This window comes from Ochotona princeps, chromosome 16 (genome assembly GCF_030435755.1).
Source record: "Ochotona princeps isolate mOchPri1 chromosome 16, mOchPri1.hap1, whole genome shotgun sequence".
Taxonomy (NCBI): Eukaryota; Metazoa; Chordata; class Mammalia; order Lagomorpha; family Ochotonidae; genus Ochotona; species Ochotona princeps.
This window is the reverse complement of record NC_080847.1, coordinates 15,009,923-15,026,502: the sequence shown is the minus strand read 5'-3', so window position 1 is coordinate 15,026,502 and position 16,580 is coordinate 15,009,923. Positions and strand designations below refer to the sequence as shown.

Genomic DNA, 16,580 nt, shown 5'->3' with positions numbered 1-16,580 from the left:
CAGATTATAGCAAAGTTTTGGTGTGACTGAAAATGTTTTCTATTTACCATACGCATCTCTAGTATGTGTGTAATTTGTGCATCAGCATCATCTTTTGTGGCCCAGAGAAGACAGGGCCCTTCCAGGTGGTGGACCAAGAGTGTCCAGGTGGAACTTTCTTTTGAGCTGTAAAAAATTCAGCTCACGGGCCCGGCGGCGTGACCTAGCGGCTAAAGTCCTCACCTTGAAAGCCCCGGGATCCCATATGGGCGCCGGTTCTAATCCCGGCAGCTCCACTTCCCATCCAGCTCCCTGCTTGTGGCCTGGAAAAGCAGTCGAGGACGGCCCAATGCATTGGGACCCTGCACCCGCGTGGGAGACCCGGAAGAGGTTCCTGGTTCCCGGCTTCGGATCGGCGCGCATCGGCCCGTTGCGGCTCACTTGGGGAGTGAATCATCGGATGGAAGATCTTCCCCTCTGTCTCTCCTCTGTGTATATCTGGCTGTAATAAAAAATGAATAAATCTTAAAAAAAAAAAATTCAGCTCACAACATGTGGTATTTACTTTGTGGGGACCTATGTAGTACCATACAATGAAACCAGTATCCTGTTTCAGCATGCTGCCCAACAACACTGGCCCCCTCCCTCCTTGTCATAGGTGTAAGTCAGAGCAGTCACCTCTACTAGCTGGGCCCAGCACTGGAGAGCCTAATGAGGGCATTCTCCCCTGCTTAAAGGAGTTTTAGTGCCGATGTTCCTCAGGGTGCCTGTCTCCTGTGCCTAATAACAGATTGGCCTCTGCACCCAGGGCACTGCTGCCATATGTTTATCTGCTGTGATGGGTCTCATTGTTTAAAAAATATATATTTATTTTTATTGGAAAGGCAGATAGAAATATAGAGAGAAGGAGATACAGAGAGGAAGATCTTCCTTCCACTGGTTCGCTCCCCAAGCGGCTGCAATGGCCGAAGCTGAGCCGAGCCTATCTGGAGCCAGGAGCCAGGAGCTTCCTCCAGGTCTCCCACGTGGGTGCAGGGTCCCAAGGCTTTGGGCTGTCTTCAACTGCTCTCCCAGGCCACGGCAGGGAGCTGAATGGGGAAGTGGAGCAGCCTAGACACAAACCAATATCCGTTGGGATCCCAGTGGATGCAAGGTGAGGGCTTTTAGCCTGTAGGGTACCATACTGGGCCCTGTTTGTTTGTTTTTTAAGATGCATTGTTCATTTGAAAGGCAAAGTGACACAAGAAGATACAGATCTTTGATCTGCTGGTTCACTCTCCCTCATGACCACAACGGTTCAGGCTGGACCAGGCCAAATCCAAGAGCTTGGAGCTCCATCCAGGTTCTCACGTGGGTGGCAGAAGCTCAAGTACATGGGCCATCACTGCTTTTCCAAGTGTGTTAGCAGGCAGCTGGATGAGAAATAGAGCAGCTGCGACTCAGGACTCAAACCAGTTCTCTGATACAGCCTGCTGGCGTACAAGTGACTGCTTAACCCATTGTGCCATAAATCTGGCTCCTGTTCTTTAATTTTCTTTCCCTGTTTTAGTTTATGGTCTCATTTTGTGGATGACAGTTGCCTTTCAAAAAAAAATGTGAAATTTAAATTGTTTGACTCTTTGTATGTTTACATATATTTTTAGGGAAATTTAACCTAGTGGGCATTTAACCTAGTAAGGTACTCGTGTCCCAGTGCCTGGATTTACCTTCCTGACTCCAGCTTGCTGCCCGTGCACACCCTTGAGACATGGTGATGGCTCAAGTAACTGACTTCCTGCCATTCACATTAGAGATCTGGATTGTTTTTGCTGACTCCTGGCTCCAGTCCAGCCCAACACTACCCGCTGTGGGCATTTGGGGAGTGAACCAGTGATGGAAATTCTGTCTCTCAAACTTTTAAAATTAAAAAATTCCTTAACATCTTTATTCCACTGTCTTGGTTTATCCAATGTTTTGCTTTGTCTAGAGTTTGAAGTTGGAAATTATTTTCAGTAAAAAGACCTTATTTTATTGTCTTGCTTTCAATATTTCTGTTGAGAATCTGGAATTTTTTTTTTTTTGAGATTCGTTTTATTTTAATTGGAAAGCCAATTAAAATAATTTTATTTTATCCGAAGGCAGGAGGCAGGAGCTTCCTCCAGGTCTCCCACACAGGTGCAGGGTCCCAAGGCTTTGGGCCATACTCAGCTGCTTTCCCAGGCCCCAAACAGGGAGCTGGATGGGAAGTGGAGCAGCTGGAACACTACCTGGTGCCCATATGGAATCCCAACACTTGCAGGGGAAGCATTAGCCAGTTGAGCAGTTGCACCGGGCCGTATTTGATTTCTTGATACATTGTTTACAACAAGTTTCTGCACTTCTGTAAAGTCATTTTTGTCACCATATTTTGGTCCTGATATTACTAAAATGTGTTTTAGTTTTTACTTGGGACCACATTGATTTGTGGTCCTGGATCTTATGTGGTCCTTTTAAGCATGGCAACCTATGTCCTTCGTAAACTTTTTTGTACTTCTTTTATTTTATATACACACACACACACACACACACACACACACACACGTTTGCTCTTCTATTTCTGGAACACATAATAATTGGGTATTGAATCTCAGGAATAATGTGATTAATTATCTTATTATTTATCTCTGTCTTTTTGGTTAACCTTCCTGAAGATTTCCTGTTTTATCCTCAAAGCCTTTTGTTGAGTTTAGTTTCTATTATATATTTAGTTTCCTAGAGCTCTTTTGTTCTTGAAATGTTTCATTTTTGCTGGTTGCTGTTGGCATTTGGGTCATGAACTAGCAAATGGAGGAACTTTTCTTTCTCCTCCGTGCTCTGTAAAATCTGCCTTTCAAATAAAAATAAATAAATGTTTAAAAAAATTTAAATGTTTTCTTCTTTTTTGATAGATTCCATTTTTGGATATAAGAAATAGTCTTTTTACCAGAATATAACTGGTAGGTTTTTAACCCCTAACAAAGCATCAGAAAAAAAACAGGGAGACTACAAGGGAGTAATATGTCAGAATTTATCGTAGCTTAGCTATTTAGGAAAAGAAAAATAAAACCAAACTAAGTAATTATGTAGAGAGCATATCAGCAATATTAATATATTCTTATGCATTTACAGAAAAGATCTCGTTTTTTTTTTTACAAAAATTTATCACATTCATTTAATGTGGGGTTAAATCCACCCACGTGTACATGGTCTGCTAATTTCCATGTATGTGCCCTAGTTTTTCCGTTCTGTGATTTTTTTTTTAAACTGTAAGAAGCAGAGGGGTACACTGCATAAAGCTGCTATAGAAGAAGCTATTTTTACACTTGCATGCAATGTAGTTATGATTCAGAGGCAGACAAGATTGAATGACTGTAGTGATTATCTGGCAGTGCAGCAGCTGACTGTGCATTTACAGACAGGGAAGAGCATGTGGCTAACAGAGCATGAGTCAGAACCCAGTGCCTTCCAGAAGAATCGGTTAAATAGACTTCAGAAATGATCACAGCTGAGTGGCAGGGCCCATATTTTTCCAGTGGAATTTCTTGTTTTCGTGGGTGCCCATAGCATCCCAGTATTACTACTTGTTGGCTGATTCATTGGTCTGTGAGTAGGAATGATTGTTCATTGTCAGGGAAAAAAATGGCTTTTTTCCTTGGAAAAAATTGCTATGTAAAACAGTGGTGGTCAAGTGGGTTTAAATAATCAGTGCTTTTGTGACACTGTTTCAGGAATTTTTATTAACACTAGCTTGTTAAGTTTTTACTGTTCCTGTCCCGGGGTATTATTTAGCTTTGATTTTTTGATGTTAGGAACCTGAAGCTTGTAAGCCAAGTAAGTAAAAGTAAGTAAGCTAAGTGACTAAATTGACTTGGACACAATGCATAGAGCTAGAGTTTATCTGATACCAAAGCGCTTTTCTATTTTTACTTGTCCCGTGCTGTATTGGTTAAGCATAACAGTGGTTTTTTGTTTTGGTTTGTTTAATTATGTATGAATGAAACTGTTTACGAATCGTTGTGAAGGTACCGTGGGTATTAACTTTGAGATCACAAATACATTTTTTTAAATTTTAGATAAATGTTGCTTAGTGGATGAATCCGTGATACATCTGTTATGGCCACAACGGCTGGAGTTGCAATGATCTGAGGCCAGGATACAGGAGCCTCCTCCAGGTCTCCCACGTGGGTTCAGGGTCCCCAGGCTTTGGGCTGTTCTCAACTGCCTTTCCAGGCCACAAGCAGGGAGCTGGATGGGAAGCAGGGCCTCTGGGATTAAAATTGGTGCCCATATGGGATCCCAGTGCGTTCAAGGCAAGGACTTTAGCCGCTGGACTACAGTGCTGCACTTGGCCTTGTACCTTCAATTTCTGTCTCTCAGCTTGTTACCCAGGAAATAGGAACTCTGGTCTTCACTAAAGTATGTAATTAGGGTGCCAGTGCCATTGCAGAATAGGCTAAGCCTCTACCTGTCTTCTACCAACATCCCTTATGGGTCCCAGTTTGTGTCCTGGCTGCTCCACTGCTGATCCAGCTTCCTGCTTGTAGCCTGGGAAAGCACTGGAGGATGACTTAGGTTTTTGTGCCCCTATACTTAAGTGGGAGACCCTGAGAAGGCTCCTGGCTTTGGACCAGCCCAGCCCTGGCCATTGTCTCTCCTCTGTAAATCTACCTTTCAAATAAAAATAAGGATTTTTTTTTTTTGCAATATATAGTATAATAGAGGAAAAAACAGATGAAGTTGTTCCTGCTTATTCCAAACTTAGATGTTCTTAGAAGGGTAACCTCCAGACCCTCAAAAAAAAGAACTGTTTGCACAAGGTAATAGATAAGAAGTTTCCTAGGTTTTCATATCCTTCCTCTGACACTTAAATTTTAGAACACAGAGCTACTGGTTTTTTGCTACTTAGGAAGTTCAGACTACTCTGCCAGCTGTATAGTATTCATAATCTCAAGTTCTGCTGGAAAGACTTGATTAACACTGAGGGAAGGGGAAGCATGGTGTTAACTACCCTAGTTCAGTCCATTTTGCTTTGCATGCCCCTTTGAGAATCTAATGAAAGCAGTGGGCTTCCTTACGAAAATGCGTATGACCTCAAATGTACAACATAATTACATGTCATTTTGGCAATTTCTGGTCTTGAAACTTAATGTGTAAGACCCTGAATCCCTGCAGGACTTCTGAATTCCAGTCTGAACACCCTTGCTGTAAGTAATTAAGCTATGCTAAAGGATCGGTGGTGATCTCCGGTCCCATAGGATGCTAAGATATGTCATGCTGACAGCAAGAAGCGGATTTTCCTGGGGGACCTCTAACCTGTGCTTTAGCTGCTGGACTCTTCATGTTTGTGTCTTACCTCACTTGCTGTTTATAACCTACTCTATCAACATCACCTTCAAGTTGAGCTTCCTTCCTCCAGATTCTTCTTGGATCTCTTTTCTTCTACCTACTTCCTGGGAATAAAATCTTCGTATTCCTCCAAGTTTAGTGCAGTATTGTTAATGGCTGCCAGATTGGTAGCATTAGTGTATGTATCTTCTCAGAATGCTAGATTCCCATATGCATGTGCCTACTTAAAATCTCCATTTGGGTATCTCATAGTTGCCACTTATGTAACAAATAAAAACTGTTGCAAAACATTTTTTGTGACAGCTTTATTGAGAAAGAATTTACATGCCATCAAATTACCCTGAAAGGGCACAATTAAGTGCTTTTCAATATACTCAGAGTTGTGGCAATTCTCATTACTTTGTAATTTAAAAGTATTTTTGTCCCTCCAAAAAGAAATCCTGTATCCATTAGCAGATACTATTTCCCCTCAATCCGAGATTCTGTAGAATTGCTTACTCTTGCTATTTCACTTAGTAGCTGGCCTTTTCTGACTTATTTTTCTTTTTTAATTTTTTGCTTTATTTTAGCCAAAAGGCTAAGAAGTGGTCTTTTAAAATTCTTTATAAGAAGTTTATTCTTGATGATGTTTACATAGTTAAGGGTGAATGCCCATGTGGACCACTGTTTAGGTTGGGGAGGCCAAGGAAAAGGGGCAAGTGGATGAGACAACTGTTTCCAATCTCGCTTTTCTTCCTATATCTGGGGAAAGTGGGGAGAGGAGAGGAGAGGGCCACTCTCAGCAGTCCAACCGCATCACTGCATGAGTAATGGTCCCCAATGTGGAGCTTGTTCTGAGGGTACTGCTAACATAGTTCATAGTTCTAACATGCTGTTGATTTTATTGCTCCAAGGGTTAGGAAATACTTCCAAGGTCCACTGGCTGACACAATCTATCTTAGAGTCTCCACTTACCTAGATACTCTCTGTCAAAGCTTGGCTGGGAGAACTGTTCAATTCGTTCTGCCCTTCATTGTACTAGATGTCCTCTGCAGGTCTCAGTGAACTAGTTGTCATACCCTCCCATGTGCATCTGGGCATACTGTCCATTGCACAGGCTTCAACAACTGAGGACACCTTGTTCTGACACATGCCCTCCATGGTCAGACTATAGGTCCTGAAATTTTCCCTATAGAAGGAGTTTTGAGTCCAGTGATCCAGACTATCTGCTGGAGTGCCCACATCTGTTCCCCCAAGGTAACTATGCTGGCACACTGGTGTAGTTAACACAAATTTACCACGCCCAGGATACCCGCCAGCTATTAGCTTTTTTCTTCCCAGCAGTGTAACACTTGTCTAGGTACAATCAACCTAGGCAGTTTCCTACAGTTGGGGTTCTGATTTCTTTTTCTTAGTTTTATGTTTTCAGGGTTCATCTGTGTTATAGGATGCATCAATACTTCATTTATTTTTATGATCAAATAAAATTGTTGAATAGACAGTATCTCAATTGATGATATAAACATGTTTTGCAAATGGCCTACTTCCTGAATTATAGGGAATTCAAAGCTACAGAATGAAAATAAAGTAATGGGTCCCAGCACAGTAACCTAGTGGCTGCCTTGCACACAACAAAATGTCATATGGACACCAGTTGTGATCCCGGCAGCCCCACTTCCCATCCAGCTCCCTGCTTGTGACCTGGGAAAGCAGTCAGGGACGGCCCAAAGCTTTGCGACCCTGCACCCATGTGGGAGACCCAGAAGAAGCCATTGTGGCCGCTCGGGGAGTGAATCAATGGATGCAAGGTCTTCCTCTCTGTCTCTCCTCCTCTCTCTATATCTGACTTTCCAATAAAAATAAAACAAATCTTAAAATGGAAAAGAAAACAAAGTAATGTCATGTGTAATTTAGATTTTAGGGCTTGAGTTGATAGAAAATTGTGTTCAAAGATAATTTATACCTTTTCAAAAGAAAAACGTGTGAGCCTGTAGTCACTTTTAATCTTCTGGGATATCTCAAACTCATTGTGATATTTGCTTTTGGAAAGGTAAGTTTTTGTTGTTTTTATGTCTGGTTACATCTGTGTATTCATTTTAAAGACTTTGTAACCTTTAAAATAAAATGTTTCATTGTTTTAGGCCAGTGAGTTTATTCATAGGTCATACTCTAATAAATTTTCTTTTCAAAGTTTGAAATAAGGCATCATTTTCAATGAAAAATGTCTTTGTATTTAAATGACATTATTGAATTACAGTACAAAATGCCAAACTGTTAAGCGACAGAATTTTATTTTCTTCATACTTTGAGGTTTGGTATTCATGAATGCATGAAAGCATCAAGCATTTACTTTGAAGATCTACACATAAAGCTGTATTTATTTGAATATGGACATCTAAATAAATCACTGGGATCATCTAAATATTTCTAATGATGATTTCAGACATTAGTCTTGATTAAGTCCTGGAGCCATTTTTTGAAGCTGTTTAGGAATTTCCCAGAACAGATCAGTGGCTTTCTTTGTCAAGAGGGAACATTTATAAAGAAGTAATAAATGGGCTTTTCAAAAATTTAGTACTTTCAGAGGGAAAATATTTTCTCTGTGGACATTAATATGAATGAGCTAAGAGATTATAGAATCTTTAGTTCTAAATGATAGAAGGCACTAATGAAGAACATGAAAATTGGTGTGCAGCTGACCTCTGCTCTTGGATGAAGAGTGTGAGCTTCATGATTAACGTAGAACTTTAGATTAATGAGATGCACTAGTAGGTGAAATGCTCCAGTCCTCAAATGTGCTGGCCCTCTCTCAGTGGGAAGAGGTAGGTAGAAATCTTTGCCAGTGATACAGTGCACGAAGGAGTGTTGATGGGAAGTGTAGAGTACTGGTTAGGTTCTGTGAGGTGTTGAGCATGAAGCTGCCGTGGTCGCTTGTTTGAGTAGATGCACAGTGGTGGAGTTTTCAATTTATGATGTGGAAAGGAATGAGCACTTATCAGAACAGAAGGAAATGTGTGGTTAAACGGTTTCAGATCTCATTGCAGACTCTTTCCTTGGTCCAAATGGGAGGAGAAATGGAGCGTTAGTGTTTTAGGTTTTTGTTTTTTTGTTTTTTTACCCCCCCCCCCCCCAGTATAAGAAGAAATTTGCTCAGCATGGTTTTTTTGAAGCTCTTCCTATGGGTTTTATAAAACATCTTGGGAGTCATTTTTCTAGCAAGTTTATAATTCTCAGCAATCATTTATTCCACATCTCTAGCAAAAGGATTGAGGACACTTTGTTGAAGAAACTCAAATTGAGTAAGCCACAAAATGAGGCTTTCTGCTTTTCCCTCAAAATGAGAAACTGACTTACTGATTTTACATAATTATATAGATAATAAGAACCTTTTTCCACTCACAAAGTACTGGAATTATCCAAAGAAAGTGTATTTGTTATTATAGAGATGGATTTGACAATGGTATTTTGAAAACTCATTCATGTCCTGGGTTTTCTGCTTTTTAAAAGTCTTATTCAAAGCACTTGATTAAATCTAGTATGCTGATTTTTCTTCAGAAACTTTACATGAAGTATAGAAAATGTAAAATTATGCTTTTAAAAGTAGCTGAGGGACCTGGTGTGATAGTGTAGTGGTTGAAGTCCTCGCCTTGCTCGCCAGGATCCCATGTGGGCGCTGGTTCTAGTCCCAGTGGCCCTGCTTCCCATCCAGCTCCCTGCTTGTGGCCTGGGAAAGCAGTCGAGGATGGCCCAATGCATTGGGACCCTGAACCCGTGTGGAAGACCTGCAGGAAGTTCCTGGCTTCTGTCCGGATCGGCACAGCACCGGCCGTTGTGCTCACCTGGGGAGTGAATCATCGGATGGAAGATCTTTCTCTGTCTCTCCTCCTCTCTGTACATCTGACTTTGTAATAAAAATAAATAAATCTTTAAAAAAAAAAAAAAAGACCCCACATGCAATTTTGGAGAACTTTTAAGTCCCGTTAGGTCTCCAGTTCCAGTGCTTGTGCTAGTGCATGCACTTCTGGGGAGTCAGCAAGTGGGGGAGTCCCTGCCACCTAAGTGGAAGGCTTGGTTTGAGTTCTCATTTCAGTCTGTCCCAGCCAGGTATCTGCCGGAGTAGACAAATAGATGAGAGCTCTGTGGGGGGTGTGTGTGTGCATGCACGTGCGTGTGTGTACTTCTCAAAAAAAAAAAAAAGGTAAGAAAATTCTGGGTTTTTTTTTTTATGAGGAAAGTTAATATTATTATAGAACTAATTATAAAGAATAAGTATGTCGGAGTTCTGTCGAATAGCTAAAGGTTTACCAGGTGAACAGTATTTTCGGTTTCAGCAGTTTTAACAATCTAAATTTGTTGATATTTTCTAAAGCTTCAATGCATAAGATATGCTGAATTTATCAGTGACTTGAGATATTACAGTAATTTTTACTCATTTATTTATTTATTTATTTTGGAAAGTGGAAAGAGTTCTCCCATCTACTGTTTAACTCCCAAAACTTTACCTGCATGATTAGAGCCGGGCCAGTGCAGGAACTAGGAACTCAGTCCAGATCTCCCACATGGATGGCAGGGAGCCAGGTACTGAGCTGTTACCTTCTATGTTGCACATTAGCAGGAAGCTTGGAAGAGAGCTAAGGCTTGAGCCCAGGTACTCCGCTCTGAGATGCAGGTGTCCTAAGGAGCATTTTAACTACCAACCCCCCTTAGGATACTCATTTTAGATTGTTCTGTAATGTATAAGCTATACAGTTGTTGAATGTAATAAAGTGGGTAATTTTCTTGTTTAAAAATATTGTGTGTAAGAGAAAATCCCATTTATTAGGAAATCATTTTTTATTTTTTGAGAAAAAGATTCATGAAGTTTTTATATCTTTTGAATTTTTTTGAGGACTTATTTTTATTACAAAGGCAGATTTTCACAGAGAGAAGGAGAGACAAAGATCTTCCATCATTTCCCAAAGGCTGAAACAACTGGCCTCCTGATCATATGTAAAAGACTCTAAAATTAAATTCTTAAATTAAAATCTGTTTAAACTATAGCAGGAGTCCTGACTTAAGTCCTAGCTATTACCAGGCCTGGGTGTTGTGGTCATTTAGAGAGTGATCCAGTGGTTGGAGGATCTCTTTCTTCTTTCTGTCCATCATCTCTTTTGCTGTGCCTTTCAAATATAAATCTTTTATAAGATAGATATATATATAAATATATATTTGTGTGTGTAGTTGATAAAGCTGCTCCCTGCAACACCAGCATCTCCATTTCTGATTCATTTTACTGCACTTGTGCCCGAGAAAAGCAGCAGAAGATGGCTCAAGTGCTTGTGGGAGACGTAGAAGAAGCTCCTGGCCCCTGGCTTCTTCTGCCTGGCCAGTCCCAACCATTGCAGCCATTGGAGAGTGAACCAGTAGATGCAAGAGTGATCTCTCTCTCTCTCTCTCTCTCTCTCTCTCTCTCTGTCTTTCTCTAACTCTACCTTTGAATAAATAAATCTTAAAATATTTATACAGGAATGGGTGTCATGGTGCACCAGGTTAAACTGTATTTGGAATCCCAGAATCCCAGATTCATTCCAGATCAGTGCTTGGTTCCAATACCTCCCAATTCCCTTCCAGCTTCCTGTTGATGTATTTTTGGAGGCAGCAGATGGTAACCCAGTGACTGGGTTGCTGCCACCAGTGTGGGAGATGCAAATGGAATTCCAGGTTTCTTGGCTTTGCCTTGGCCCAGCCCTGTCATGGTCATTTAAGGAGTGAACTAGTAGATGGAATCTCTCTCTGTTTCTTCCTCTTTGTCACTCTGCCTTTCAAATAAATAATTTAAAAACAACCTGTCAAAAATAATGACTAGAAATAAAATACTAGTGAGCTACATTAACTTAATTTTTTAGAATATGGTCAGATGCTATAGTTTGTACATGTATTTTTCTATGTTCTTATTTTTAAGAAAACTAGGATTTTATTTTCTTGTGTATGGTGGTTTTTCAGTAGTCTTCATCCTTTCTTTTTTTTTTTTTTCTTTTTTTTTAAAGGTCTATCTGAAGGCTCCTATGATTCTGAATGGAGTCTGTGTTATCTGGAAAGGCTGGATTGATCTTCAGAGACTGGATGGTATGGGCTGCCTGGAGTTTGATGAAGAGCGAGCCCAGGTAGGATAACATCAGGCTTTTTCAAGCGTGGTCCCTTTGCCTTCCAAACTGTCTTCTCTGGGGACCTATTTAACCTAAGCTTTAAGAGTTAAGTATAGGGTCCGGCGCAGTGGACTAGTGATTAAAGTCCTTACCTTGAATGCGCCCAGATCCCGTATGGCCGCTGGTTCTAATTCCGGCATCTCCACCTCCCACCCAGCTCCCTGCTTGTGGCCTGGGAAAGTAGTCGAGGACAGTCCATAGCCTTGGGACCCTGCACCCGTTTGGGAGACCTGGGGAAGGTTCCTGGCTCCTGGCTTCGGATTGGCGCAGCACCGGCCATTACAGTCATTTGGGAAATGAATCATCAGATGGAAGATCTTCCTCTCTGTCTCTCCTCTCAGTCTATCTGATTATCCAATAAAAATAAAAAAACATCTTTTCTTTTAAGAGTTAAATATAGAAGGTATTCCATTCAAATAATATTAAGGGATTCTGAAAACATTAAGACCCAAATTCTGGTCCTATAGTGATTTCTAAATTTCACTGGAGTACCCTGATCTGCCCAGTGGGGACTTCAGATTCCTGTACTGGTTCTTTTAAATGTTTATTCTTGGGCCTGGTGCAGTAGCCTAGTGGCTAAATGCCTTGCCTTGCATGTGCTGGGATCCCATATGGGCATCGGTTCGTGTCCCGGCTGCTCCACTTACCTTCCAGCTCCCTGCTTGTGACCTGAAAAAGTAGTGAAAAAATGGCCCAAAGCCTTAGGATCCTGCAACTGTATCGGAGACCTGGAGGAAGCTCCTGGCTTGTGGCTTCAATCGATTCAGCACCAGCTGTTGCGGCCACTTAGAAAGTGAAACAGTGGGTGGAAGATCTTCCTGTCTCTTTTTCTCTTTGTAAATCTACCCTTTTCAATAAAAAGTTAATAAGTTTAAAAATAAGTTTGTTTTAATATGAGGTGTGAAGGGGAGAAAAAAATCCAATAAAAAAATAGGAGCAACATATTTTTGCAATGTCTGAGTATGGAGCTCAGCAAATGCTTTCCCCAAAAAAGTGGTGTTGAAACTGAATGAGAACAGATAAGACACCCATTGAAAGACTGGGCATGAAAGGACATTCATAGAGAAGTATTTATTCAAACAGAAATGTTCTGTTCAGTGAGATCAGTTTTAGTCAGGAACTATTTCTATCCCTCCCTAACTCTGTTATCCCTTCAGTTCTGCCCTGAGCAGGCAGAGCAAGCCATGACGACTGGATGTCAGAGAGAGCTTACTTTAAAAGTAACCCATCCTGGCGCAATAGCGTAGTGGTTAAAGGTCTCTCCTTGCATGCCCCGGGATCCCATATGGTCTCTGGTTCTAATCCCGGCGGCCCCACTTCCCATCCAGCTCTCTGCTTGTGGCCTGGGAAGGCAGTCAAGGACGGCCCAAAGCCTTGGGACCCTGCACCTGCATGGGAGATCCAGAAAAAGCTCCTGGCTCCTGGCTTTGGATTGGCTCAGCTCCAGCCATTGTGGCCGCTTGGGAAGTGAACCATCGGACGGAAGATCTTCCTCTCTGTATATCTGCCTTTCCAATAAAAATAAATCTTTTAAAAAAATCTGTTAATAAAAGAAAAAATCCATTAATGTTGCTAGATTATAAATTAGTAGCTCACTGACTTCCTTAAGGAATCAGATGCTGCCGCGTTATATATCCTCATGTCATCCTCTGCAGTAATTAGTCAGTTGAATTTTATATTGATTTGTCAATTTTTATGTTCATTGTCTATCTGTCCTGAGGGAATAAAATCACCATATCTTTTGTCATATAGTATTCGTGGCACCTAGTTTAATAAGGGCTGGCTACATGTGGTTGGAATAAAATGAGAGTGTAAGCATGGTGGCACAGTGAATTTACCTGCCATTTGAGTTGTCTGCATCCCAAGTTGAAGTCCTGGCAACTTCACCTCCAATCCAGCTTCCTAATACTTCCTGGGTGGCAGCTTGATTTTCTGCCTTTCACGTGGAAGACCCAGATAGAGGTCCCAGCTCCCAGCAACAGCCCTAGCTGTTGAAGGAATTTGAGGAGTAAAAGGAAGGAAGGGAGAATTCTGTGTGTGTGTGTGTGTGTGTGTGTGTGTCTACCTTTCAAGTAAATGGGATTAATGTTTAAAAGAGGGGGAAAGTGCATGCATGGGTCAGAAGGAGCATCATGTTTTCAGCAAATGTGTGCAATTCATCCCTAACTAACTGATAAGAAGCGCATAGGAATTGAGAACAGCATTTTTTTTGGTCGGGACCTTTGACTTGAATCATAAATTCTGAAAATACAGTAAGTAAATATATGTTTTATTATTTCCATTTTATATGTGCATTTGCTGAGATTTGAAGAAATTAAATAATTTGCCCTAGTTCTTAAGAATTGGAAATTTTACCTTTTAGTTCTAAGTTATAGACATGGTATCAGTGAAAATTGTATTATAAAATCCTACTGAGGGAGGATTTTTTTTTATAAAAATGTATTCATCTTTATTTGAAAGTTAGAAGGAGAAACAGATCTTCCTTCTACTGGTTCACTCCTCAAGTAGTTGCATTGGTCAGAGCTGGGCTAGTCCTAATTCAGAAACTTCTTCCTGTGCCTGGTGTGGTGGCCTAGCAGCTGGGGGCCTCACCTTGAACACGCTGGGATCCCATATGGTCTCCGGTTCTAATCCCGGCGGCCCCACTTCCCATCCAGCTCCCTGCTTGTGGCCTGGGAAAGCAGTCAAGGACAGCCCAAAGCCTTGGATTTCTACACCCGCATGGGAGACCCGGAAAAAAGCTCCTGGCTCCTGGCTTTGGATTGGCACAGTGCCAGCTGTTGCAGTCATTTGGGGAGTGAATCATTGGACCGAAGATCTTCCTCTCTGTCTCTCCTCCTCTCTGTATATCTCTGACTTTGCAATAAAAATAAATAAATCTTTAAAAAAAAAAAACTTCTTCTCTTTGGGTACTAGGACTCAAGCACTGGGCCACATTCTGCTGCTTTCCGAGGCTATTAACAGATTGCTGGATTGGACCTGAAGCATCTGGGACTTGAACCAGCACCTCTATAGGGATGCCAGTGCCACTGGTAGAGGTTTAACTTGCGATGCCACAGAATTTATCATGTGGAATAAGATAGCACACAATCCAGGCCTGTTAGAACAACCATGAGTCTTCATCTTCCTGCTCTATCATATTTGACATGAGATTCCATGCCTTCCCAGACAGGAAGAATGGTGAAATGGTTCTTAAACTGACTAGCACTTCAGTGGGCTAGAACTGAGTCGTATGGTCAGTCCTTGCTGCAGTGAATCTCAGAAAGTGAATACTGATGATTTCTGACCTTAGTGTGGAGCTTTCAGTCTTTTCAAGTGTATTAGAAATCTTAGCACATTTTCAAAAGTGTGTGAGTGCCTCCTGTGCCGGAGACATCACACCGTGTCATAGCACACGTAGATCATTGGGAGCACCGTGGTGGGAACATGCGTTTAGAAGGTGTGCTCTGATGTCTTTGTGGTTGGGGAGGTTGCTCAAAGAAGCACAAAAAGACCAGGAAAAGTGTAGTAATCTGGGTAAGAGCTCTCAGGGGCTTGAGCTAGGAAAATGTTTCTAGGAGTGAAGGGGAATAAAGATTCTGAAAACAGGTTGAAGGAGAAATGGAGGTTTGTTGCCTGTGGAGATGATGAGAGTATAAAGTCAAAGATGGCTCAGGTTTCTAGGATAAATGAAAGATGCCAACTGCTGAGACCAAGGGAGGTTAGAAGAGTGGGTGTTAGGTGTGAGACACCTCTTGGGATACTTGCATTAGAGTGCCGTAGGTTCAGGTTCCAGCTTGATTCCAATTTCCTGCTAAAGTGCTCCTTGGGAGGCAACAAGAGATGATTCAGTTGGTGTATTTCCAGCCATCCATACTGACAACACCGATGGAATTCCATGTTCCTGCTTCAGCCTGGCCCAGTTCTGGCATTTGGAAAGTGAAACAGTGAATAGATCTCTGTCTCCTTCTCTCCGTGTAAAATCTGCTTTTCAAATAAAAATAAATTTAAAACAATAGAGGTGTTTATTTTCTTGTTCTATGATTTAAATGTTGAATTAATCAAAACTTTATTTTGGTAAAAGTTGAGGAAAGGAAAGAAAAGCACATTATTGAACATGATTGCTATTGCTAAGGTGTAATGAATCTTGAAAATATACTATTTTAGATCTCATTAAACATACCTCTGATGTTAATTTTTATAGTGTTTTGTATTTTCACTGAAACTATTTCCTTCAAAAAGAAGGCATCACTGAATTTTAAGTTGTTTCATAAACCACAGTTAAAATAGCTATCTCAATGTGTTTTGACAGCAGGAAGATGCACTAGCACAGCAGGCCTTCGAAGAAGCTCGGAGAAGGACACGTGAGTTTGAAGATAGAGACAGGTCTCATCGGGAGGAAATGGAGGTGAGAGTTTCACAGCTGCTGGCAGTAACTGGTTAGTACTCTCCCCAAACTCTCAGGCTGTGTTTGTGATATTTGTGTATAATGTCTTTTAAATAGTTTAACACTGTCTTTAATTTTTTAAAAAAGATAATCCCTGACTTTATATTTTATAACAGGTAATTGTTATAAGGATATTCTTATTTTAAGCTTTGTAATGAATTACTCCTTTATTGCTCTTCATAAATGATTTGCTGTAACAAGATATAGTTTAATTCACTTGGCCAACTAGCCCACATCTTTTTTTTTCCCCTTCATTTATTTTTGAAGTTTTTTGTAAGAGTTACCTTTTTACATAGAAAATACATCTAGAACATTACTGAAACTGTTCAGGAATGCCATTTTTCAGTGAATCATCTTGCTGTTGTAACAGTATGACTTTCAGTCACTGGGTAATCTCTTCACTAGAGAAAAGTGTAGTATTTTCAAACTACACAAAAAATGGAATTCAGATTTTTTTGTTCAACTTTTTTTGTTAACCTTTTTGTTAAAGAAATGTAGATATAGAAATCTATACAACAGAAGTATGTAGCTAATTATTATGAGGCTAGCACCTTATAATTAATTATACAGGTCAAAAAATAAAACTTTGATAGCCACCCCAACAGCCCCCAACTATGAGTACATATGCTCAAGACCCCCTGTTGAATACATGAGTCATGACCTCTTCC

At 40.8% G+C, this 16,580-nt stretch overlaps 1 protein-coding gene across 2 annotated transcripts in view; it reads left to right on the top strand.

Annotated features, from left to right (window-relative positions):
* The window catches only part of CBFB (core-binding factor subunit beta), a 48,905-nt gene that overhangs the window by 16,150 nt on the left and 16,175 nt on the right, over positions 1-16,580 (top strand). Inside the window, exons 4-5 of one of the 2 annotated variants that reach the window (XM_004583921.2) lie at positions 11,328-11,444; positions 15,778-15,873. In XM_004583921.2, the coding sequence (XP_004583978.1) occupies positions 11,328-11,444; positions 15,778-15,873 (213 nt within the window). Of the gene's footprint in view, positions 1-11,327; positions 11,445-15,777; positions 15,905-16,580 lie in introns of both variants that reach the window. The other variant, XM_004583922.4, reaches the window with a different exon arrangement.